A 10,238-nucleotide genomic window follows, 5' to 3' on the forward strand; every position below is an offset into this window, starting at 1 on the left:
GCGGGCCTCTCACTGCTGTGGCCTCTCCCGCTGTGGAGCACAGGCTCCGGACGCGCAGGCCCAGCGGCCATGGCTCACGGGCCCAGCCGCTCCACGGCATGTGGGATCTTCCCGGACCGGGGCACGAACCCGTGTCCCCTGCATCGGCAGGCGGGCTCTCAACCACCACGCCACCAGGGAAGCCCTAGTATGTAATCTTTTGAGATTGGCTTTTTACACTCAGCACAGTACCCTTGAGATCTATCCAAGTTGTGCCTGTATCAATAGTTTGTTCTCTTTCTCTCTCTTCTTTGGCTGAGTAGTATCCCATGGTATGGGTATATCACAGCTTGTTTAACTGTTCACCTATCGTAGGACATTTTGGGTGTTTCCAGTTTTTGGCTGTTACAAATGGAGTTGCTGTGAACTACCATATAGTGGTTTTTAGGTGCACATAATCTTCATTCCACTGAATAAATGCCCAGAAGTACAATTACTCAGCTGTATGCAAGTGTATGCTTAGTTGTTTGTTTGTTTTTTTTAACATCTCTATTGGAGTATAATTGCTTTACAATGGTGTGTTAGTGTCTGCTGTATAACAAAGTGAAGGAAACTGCCAAACTGTTTTGCAGAGTGGTTGTAGCATTTTACATTCCCATCAGCAACATATGAGTGATCTAGTTTCTTCACATCCTTGCCAGCATCTACTGTTGTCATGTCATTATTTTGTACCCATTTTTTACTGGAAAAAAAAAAAAAAAACCTTCTCTCTGTACAAAAAGTTAATTGGAGCAGGACTCTTATAGTGGAATACAAATGTATTGTGATAATGAGACTTACCCATCATGGGGACTTTGGGGATTTAGGCAATAGAAACCATTTTTACAATGTGGTACTTTTTCACAAATATAGGCATAAGTGAGGAATAGAAATTGTGTAATAGAGAATTCCACTTAGTAGAATGTGAATTAAGGGTGGCCATTCTTTGTGCCCTTTTTTTGGAGCACAGTTTTTTAGAAATACTACCTATGAGATAAGTATACCTCTCTGTGAGATTTTATATACCTCTGGTGCCTACGTATAGTATAGTACCATGGACAGAGCACAGGACTTGAATTTAGACAGCTTTTTCAATACATTACCATTTTCTAGTTTAAGAAAATTTGGATAAAAAACTCAACCTGTCTGGCCCTCTGATTTTTATCTGTAAGATGGGAATACCATTTCCATCACAGGCTTGTTCAAAATATCTTGCTTACTTAACAAAGATTTATTGAGCACCTACTATGTGTCAGGCGCTGTGCTAGGCACTATGGATTCATTGATGATGAAGACATAATCCCTACTTTCAAGGAAGTGATAGTACAAAAGAACAGTAAAATAATCTTACATTTATTAGGGCACAGATAGTTTATGTATATGTGCCAGATAGTTTATGTATATTATGTCCTGAACTCAAGAACTCTAGGAGATAGGTATAGGTCTTACCATTTAACAGATGAGGAAGCATGAGAGATTTAGGGTAGTTGTTCAAGACCAGAGTCATAGCCAGGATTTTAACCTAGATCTCTCTGTCTTTAAAACCAGTATGTTTACCACCACTGTATATAGTTTCTGTGGAAACACCTTGTAAACAACCAGATTACTAAATGTAAATAATAATAGTTATAAAATGTGTTATTAATGTTTATACTTATAGTATTAATGATACAAGAACTTGGAGACTTAAAATTTTACTTTTTTCTGAGTAAGCTATTAGGGTTTTGTTTTAAAAGGTCTGTTCAAGTTTAGCAAAGTTGCCATTTCCATTACCATCATCATGAGATACGTTATGTTCATAATGTGGACATGAAGGCATTTGGAGATCCTCGTGTTAGTTTTCAAGTGCATGAACAAACAACCACAAATGTAGCAGCTTTAAACAGCACCCATTTATTAGCTCACCACTTTGTAGATCACAATTCTGGTCATGGTATGACTGGGTTCTCCAGTCTTACGAGGCTAAAATCAAGGTATTAGCAGGCTGTGTTCTCATCAGGAGCTCTGGGTCTTGTTCCAAGCACACATGGTTTTGGCAGAATTCAATTCCATGTGATTGTAGGACTGAGGTCCCTGTTTCTCTGCTAGATGTCTGATGGGGGCTTCTCTTAGCTCCTAGAGGTTGCTCCCATTCCTTGCCACACAGCCTCTTCCATATTTAAAGCCAGCTAAGGAGAATCCTCCTCTTGTTGAATCCCTCTTGAACATGTTGAATTTCTTTTGCTAGAAGAATCCCAAACCCTTTTAAGCTCTTATTTGGTCTGCCCCCTCTCCCTCAAGAATAATCACTCTTTCAAAGTTAACTGATTGGGGGCCTTAATTACATTTAGCAAAATCTCTTTGCCATGTGAAACAATATAATCAGGGGAATGAAATCCATCATATTCACAGTCCCATCCCTCCCTCCAGGGGAGGGAATTTAAAAAGGCTGCTTTCAGGGGGCTACCTTAGAATTCTGGCTTTGATTAAATAACTGGGGACTATACCCTAGCCAAGTCAATACATTAAAAAAAAAAAAAAAAAGAAAAGAAAAAAGAAAAAGCATCACAGTCCTGAAGCATCAAGTAGAAATTTGGCTTGAATTTTAGTGTCAGAAATTTTATCGTGATCCTTCTCTGTGGAAACGTGTTCTTTGTGCATGGAGGTGTAGCTTGTATATATTTGAAGGAGAGGCACACTTAATTGATGAGAGTGATTCCTTGGCTCTTTCAGGTCATCCCATTTTGTACACAATGATAAGAGAAACGAGGTCCTGGGTTTTTATAATGTTTAAACTTGGAAGCAAAATGTAAGCCCTTATCCACAGACCACATCCTCTTAGTATCATTTCGTTGCCTTTCCACTAGTAAGTTTATTTTCCTGCGAGCCACTCTACCTGACTAGGAATTGGAGAATAATGGGCATAGTTGTCAGACGTAGCTTGGGTGGAGTAAGAGTTTGACTGACTTTGGATCATCTTTCTTAATCCTGGGCTGGAAAAGTATCTAATATTGTTCTTAGTCCATTTTAAGCTTAATTTATTTTCTTAGTGCCATAGAAACTCAGAACTGAAAGGGACCTTAGAGAAGTATCTTGTCTCCCTCTCCCCTCGGGAAACAAAGAGTTAGTCGTCTGACAGTACTAATTACTCTAACAAATCAGTAGCTTAATGGGCATATACATAGTTTTATATAAAACATTGGGTTTTTCCCTAGCATCTCATTTGCTACTCAAAGATCCAATTCAGTGATCCTCAAACTTTTCCCACCATAACAAATTAGAGAGAGGTAACATGTTCATGTCAGTGAGAGAAGACAAATTACAGCAGGGAGATGCAGCAGTGATTTTAAATTGAGAGACTCGTGGGTCACTCCACCCCTGCCACACACACACACACACACACACACACAGTTATTGGGGTAGAAGCTGAAAGGGGAGAGTATGTGGCGTTTGCATAAACTCCAGGTAATTCTGATAAGCTCCAGTTAAGAATCACTTAGACAATAATATTTTTTGTTCTATAATCCCACCCTCTGTCTTTGAAATAGCTCTTATTATTATTTCTGCATAGAGGTATAGAGTCAGCTATTAGTCATCTAGTCTATCTGCCCATGTAATTCCTGAATTACTTCTATCACACCCCAGGTAGTTGGTCATTCAAAAAAATTTTTCTTTCAGGTAAAAATCATGCTTTCCTTTTAATTGACACCGTTTCCTCTCTCGGGTGCTACTTTGGTAATGATTAGGTCCCCACCTCTCAAGAACACTGTATCTGAACAGGCTGAGACAGAGCCAGTGTGAACACAGACCCCAAACCAGGGCTTTTGGAATAACAAGAACAGAAATAAACAGCCTTTCTCTTCAGTTACAAAGGGAGTCACTCAGAGGGTACAAAGCTCTGTTTTCCAAATGTAGAAAACCTGGAGCTCAATGCAAACTGGAAACCAAAATATATCAGAAACGAAGCATAGCGCTTCGTCAAATACTCAAGGGCTGATCATCCTGCCTCTTCTACAAGGAATGGCCCCGCTCCAGCATTTTTAAAGGAAGATGTTTCTCTTTCGCTTTCCAACTAGGTATAAAATCTACTAAAGGGATACAAGGAATCACAATAAATCTGCTCACTCACAAGAGACACTCCCAGATAATGAGGTTGGGTTGCTGAGATTATTCAGCACGTTATTTCAAAGTGGCAAAATTCAGGACAATATGAGAAGAGAATTCAAAAGTGGCAGCTACATTTCGCTGATAGGTTATGTGAGACACACATACATACAGCCCATTTTTCAGTGTATATGTCAAGGGGCCAAGACCCCTGATCAGCACAGTAAGTTATTTTGTACAGTACAGTGCACAGAACAACAGAGGGAGAGACATTTTCTTGGAGAGGTTCATCCTCTCTGAAGGAGGCTGGAGCCCAGCGCGCCCCGGGCCTTCATCAGCTGGACCCCTCCTCTTTTTTGGTTGTGGTGGCCTCAGAGGCAGCCATTTCCTCTAATCGATCCGTTGGCTTCTCCTTCTCCTCCTGGGGATAGAGGTCCGGGTACTTCTGCATGCACTCCCGCATGGCCCAGAACTGGTCTACACAGTCCGACCCCTTGACATCCTCTGTGCTGCAGCGGAAGCAGGAAAAGGCCGCCTTGAACTGTTCCCCACACGCCACGCTGGCCATGCCCCCAAGGCACGGGCAGTTCCAGCTGAGATCTCTGTGGGGCAGGATCAGCCCGTGCTCCTTGTACGGATCATTGGGGTCGTCGGACGCCAGCTCCACGTTGCTTGGAGTTTCATGGTCTTCTTTGGTCACAAATACGATTCGATCCTTCCCTTCCTGCCAGCAGTAGGCCACGGTGCAGGCCGGCGCTCCGACCTACGGCGACTGTAGCATTGGGGGGCGGCCTCTCGCTGTGACCTCTCTGCTGCAGGGCGGGCGGCTTGGAGACCCGCACGGGCCCGCCCCCTCCCATTCAAATTTTTACCTAAGCGCATGACGGGAAGAGACTGTTACTGCCCAGAGGATTTTAGTCTATTATCAGGCAGTTCCAATTCTTCCTGAAGTCAAGCTAAAACTTGCAACCCTGCAATTTCTCACTCACTAGGAGGTATGGTATTTCTCTTCCAAGTTTATTCTTCTCTAAGGTAAAAATCCCCAGTTCCTTCAGCCATTGCTCATGGTTTCAGCATCCCTATTCTAGTCACTTTCCTTTGGGACGATTCCCTATTATGTCTTTAAATTTGACGAGTAAAACTGAACTCAGGACTGCATTTGTGGGCCGTGTCCTACCTTCCTGCTACTGCCTGATGGCTGCATTAACTTTCTGGTAGGTCCTGCTTCTCTATAATCCATTCCCTTCAAGGCTGCCAAAGAAGATTTTAAATAAATCAGGTCACTTTTCTTCCCTACTTGAAGGTTTCCGATCACATTTCATTGCTTATAGAATAAAATCCAAACTTTCTTAACAAGCTGAGAAGACTTTTCCCACCTTAACAAATTAGAGAGAGGTAACAGGTAATTAGAGAGTTCTTAATCCCAGCAATCTCTTTCCATCTTATCTTGTATCATTAAATTCTAGTTACACTGGCCATCATTCAGTTGCTCCAACTTGCTGTTCCTTTGGCATATCTTCTCCCCTGTCCTCACATGGCAGGCTCTTTCCAGTCCAAGGCTCAGAGCCAGTTCCTCTCCCCATGAGGCCTTACTACCCATAAGAGTCTGTTCTTCAGCCCCTCCCCCTCCTCAAGCTGGTAGCCCCACCTGGCTTATTTACTGCTAGATCTCAGGTACCTAGAAGAGTACCCTACCCATGGTGGGCTTTTAATAAATGTTTGTGTAGTAAGTGAAAAATGAGTGGTCAGACCAGGTCAAATACACTTCTTATTTTCACTGGTAGATTTCTATTAATATATGCTAAAACTGTTGAAGATTGTTCTGTTGTGTAAGGAGGGAGGCCAGTGAAGAAAGAACATTTCATTGTCAGCCCATGTTGAACATGAGATCAGATTCTGGCTGTATCTTGAAGGTAGCAACCACAGGATTTAGTGTCAGGCCAGAAGTGAGATGTGAGAGAAGTCAAGGAGTCAAGGATGACCCCAAGGTTCTTAGCTTGAGCAACTGGAGAAATGGGGTCACCATTACTGAAATGGGGAAAACTGAGAGGGTAGGTTTGCTGAAGGAGTAGGGGGAGGAGTTTCAGGAGTCAGTTTGGGACATGAAGATTTAAGATACTTAAGACCCTTAATTCTCTAGGCCTCAGTTTCCTCAGTGATAGGAGGCATGTAATAGTTGTGAGGATTTGAGGAGTTAATGTACACAACTCAAAAAAAATAATAAAGCAAGTAGAGAAAAACAGGTTAAGAATAGTCATTAGATCATTGATTACCAAATCCTCTGGGCATTAGATACGAAAAACTAAAGATGATTCATGAAGGTTTTTCCTGGTAGGATTTTAGACTGAATTGAAATGGGTTTTCTTTGGTATAGGAAGATGCTCAGTAATTCAGTTGTAAATTAAGATATGAATTCAGAGTATCTGAAAACATCTGTCTCTTGGTAGAGATCTGCAACCATGAGAGCATCCACTCCCCACCCCAAAAAACTCTCTTTCATTCACTCACTATTTTTTGACTGTTGGAACCTTCAGCCACAAACCAACTGAGTCTCTACTATGTGTAGTGCAAAATGCTAGATTATGGAAGGTCAATATCTGTGAGATAGAATTCATAATATTATATTCTGTGGATTGTTGTGAACATTTACCAGAGCTTAACATTATAAACTAACACAAGAAATGCATGGCTAGTATTACTGTATGAAAGGCCACAAGTTTTCTTGCATGCTGATACAGAGGCAGAGCAGTGGAAGATTTGAAAATGTGCACAGCACATTCCCTCTTCACAGGCAAACTTTGAAATGCTTTCAGTGCATTTACTTGGCTTTATTGTTCGAGAAGAAATTTCACAGGTAAAATTATCATCTTAAGAGTTGATAAGATGCAATTAAACTTAATTTTTCAAAAGTTCTCAACAAATCTTTTTGAAGACTTAAAATCACAATTTCCTTTATATAGAACATATCATTTCATATTATCATTCTCTAGGTAACTTGTGAACCACTTAATACCTAAAGCCCCTCATGTTACTTTATATCTAAACAATCATTTGAAGCCTAATTATTCATAAATACGTCTTCTATTCCAGAGTAAGTTTGAGAAAAGCTAGGGCTCACATCTGTCTTGGTTTTAGTCAGAGTAAGGTGAAGGTACCCAGTTGTACAACTTCCACACCTTGATACCCTGAGTAAGTCTTTACAGAAAGACTTCATTGTTGGTTTAAGGTAAATTCTTGGCGTGTTACACATACAGGTGTTCACTGTAGGAGCACATAATAATAATTGTAGTTAATGTTTACTGAGCACTTGGTAAGTGCCAAGATTTGTTTTAGGCCCTTTTCATGTATTAACTTCGTTAACAATCACAACAATCCAGTTATCCCAGTGTAACAATGAGGACACTGAAGAACAGAGAGGTGTTAAGACTTTGTCCAAGATCACAGAGATTGTGAGTTAGGGTTGGGTTTCAAAGCCAGGCGCTATAGCTACAGAACCTTGTTCTCAGCTCCTGTACCATATTACCTCCTTCCAGAAGTCATAGGTTAGGGAAAATGTGGTGAAAAGCACTTAAAGAACTAGTTTCTTGTTTCATAAGTAAAATTTGCTGTATAAATTAAATTATACGTATAATTTGTTACTTAATTATTTTAAGACCAAAGTTATTTTGGGGGTTGTTTTTTGTTTTTTTTTTGTTTTTTTGCGTTACGCAGGCCTCTCACTGTTGTGGCCTCTCCCGTTGCGGAGCACAGGCTCTGGACATGCAGGCTCAGCAGCCATGGCTCACGGGCCCAGCCGCTCCACGGCGTGTGGGATCCTCCCGGACCGGGGCACGAACCCCTGTCTCCTGCATCGGCAGGCAGACTCTCAACCACTGCGCCACCAGGGAAGCCCTAAGACCAAAGTTTCAATTAATTGTTTTTATTTTCCATCTCCACAATAAAATATATTGTTCACTATTCATGGGCAGGAGCTACAGTGATTATAGTAAATGTTAATTGTGATTTTTGTTTTCTCTTTTCCCAGTTTCATGGTTTTCTCCAAATGAAAATATCCTCACTGTTATTTTCCCAATTTTGGCTATACTTCTATTCTGGGGACAGTTTGGTGTTGTGAGTAAGTACTTATTTCTATTTTTCATTTATGTTATAGTGCTTAAATTGTTATTTCTGGCAGGCAATGCTGGTGAAATATTTTATTTAACCAAATTGTATTAGCAAGCATGATAACATGGTAAATAAGAATACACAGTCAATATTAATATTCTCCCTGAAGTCTATATTGTTCCTCATACTTTGCTTCAGTTCACTTTTAATTCCTAAGAAGGTTTTGTTTTTCCTTAGCTTCTTAAGAATGAACATTGGGAATCCTGATAATAACAATACCTTTGACTCAACTGGTTTTAATATTTACAGAGCATTTACACATACATTATTTTCTTTGGTAAAGAGATGGTTACAGCCTACATTGGTGTTGACAAGATAGGATGACGGAGAAGGAGTGATCAAGATGGTGGAGTAGGAAGCCCCTGAGCTTACCTGCTCCCACGGCACACCAAAGTTACAACTACTTACAGAGCAACTGTCTCTGAGAATGACCTAAAGACTAACAGAGAAGGTACTCTACAATTAAAGATATAAAGAAGAAACCACAACAAGATGAGTAGGAGGGGCAGAGGTGTGGTCTTGTCAGGACCCACACTTAAGGGTCCTTAAGTAGGAGGAAAATCACAACAATGGAAATCCTCCACGAGGACTGAGGGGTCAAGCCCCACATCCACCTCCCCATCCTGGGGGTCCTAAACCATGAATACAAGTGCCCAAAATGTCTGACTTTGAATACCTGTGGGACTTGTTTGGGAGAGCCAGAGGGCTGTAGGATACCAAGACTTTGCTCTTAAAGGGTGTGCACAGACACTTACTTGCTCCAAGTCCCAGCACAGAGGCAGCAGTGTGACAGGTGTCTGAGTCAGACCCACTTGCTTATCTTGGAGAGCCTCACTGAGAGACCGGAGGCAGCTGGGATTCTCCCCGGAAGTGAGATGCTGGCGGCAGCCATTTTTGTGATCTCGTTCTACCACTCCGGCACCTGCACTGGAGGGCACCATATTGGAATCCTCCCTCTAGCATATTAGCTCTGGGGACCGGCACAGCCTACCAGCAATCATGCAACTTGTAGCAGTTGCATGCTGACAGGTTGCACAGCCAACAGTGCTGGGGAGCCTATCCTGCCCACCAGTGTGCCCACAGGAGTTGGCCTCACACACAATAAAAGGGCACAAAGAGTCCACATAGGGGATACCCCTGGAGCATCTGGCTCTGGTAGCCATAGGGAAGCTTGCTGCTGGGCCCCATAGGACATCTACATAAGGCCACTTTTCTAAGATTGGGAGATGTAATGGACCTACCTAATACATAGAAATAAACAGAGAATTAGGCAGTATGAGGAGACAGAGGAATATGTTTCAAATGAAAGAACAAGAAAAACTCTCAGAAAAAGAGCTAAATGAAACAGAGATAAGCAATCTACCTGATAAAGAGTTTAAGGTAATGATCATAAAGATGCTTACTGAACTCTGGAGAAGAGTGGATGAACACAGTGAGAACTTCAACAAAGAGTTAGAAAATAGAAAAAAATAATCCATCAGAACTGAAGAATACAATAACTGAAGTGAAAAATACATTAGAGGGGATCAACAGTAGATTAGATGATACAGAAGGACAGATCAGTGATCTAGAATACAGAGTACTAGAAATCACTCAAACTGAACAGAAAGAAAGAAAAAAAGAATTTTTAAAATGAGGATAGTTTGAGGGACTTTTGAGACAACATCAAGTATACTAACATTCACATTGTAGGGGTCCCAGAAGGAGGAGAGAGAGAGAAAGGGGCAGAAAATGTATTTGAAGAAATAATGGCTAAAACTTCCCTAATCTGGGGGATGAAAAGATATTCAGGTCCAGGAATCATAGAGAGTCCCAAGAAAGATGAACTCAAAGAGATCCACACCAAGACATATCATGATTAAAATGACAAAAGTTAAAGATAAGAGAGTTTTAAAGGCAGCAAAAGAAAAGCAACACTAGTCACAATCGTGGGAATTCCCATAATGTTATCAGCCAATTTTTCAGCAGGAATT

General features: G+C 41.2%; 1 protein-coding gene and 1 pseudogene across 1 annotated transcript in view; one reads left to right on the plus strand and one right to left on the minus strand.

Annotated features, from left to right (window-relative positions):
• CD47 (CD47 molecule) overlaps positions 1-10,238 on the plus strand; it is a 56,542-nt gene that overhangs the window by 15,661 nt on the left and 30,643 nt on the right. Inside the window, exon 3 of the mRNA XM_007450538.1 lies at positions 8,126-8,215. Within this exon, the coding sequence (XP_007450600.1) occupies positions 8,126-8,215 (90 nt within the window). The remainder of the gene's footprint in view (positions 1-8,125; positions 8,216-10,238) is intronic.
• Positions 4,436-5,341, minus strand: LOC103083831 (mitochondrial intermembrane space import and assembly protein 40 pseudogene; annotated as a pseudogene).

Source organism: Lipotes vexillifer, unplaced genomic scaffold (genome assembly GCF_000442215.2).
Source record: "Lipotes vexillifer unplaced genomic scaffold, Lipotes_vexillifer_v1.1 scaffold946, whole genome shotgun sequence".
Classification (NCBI taxonomy): Eukaryota; Metazoa; Chordata; class Mammalia; order Artiodactyla; family Lipotidae; genus Lipotes; species Lipotes vexillifer.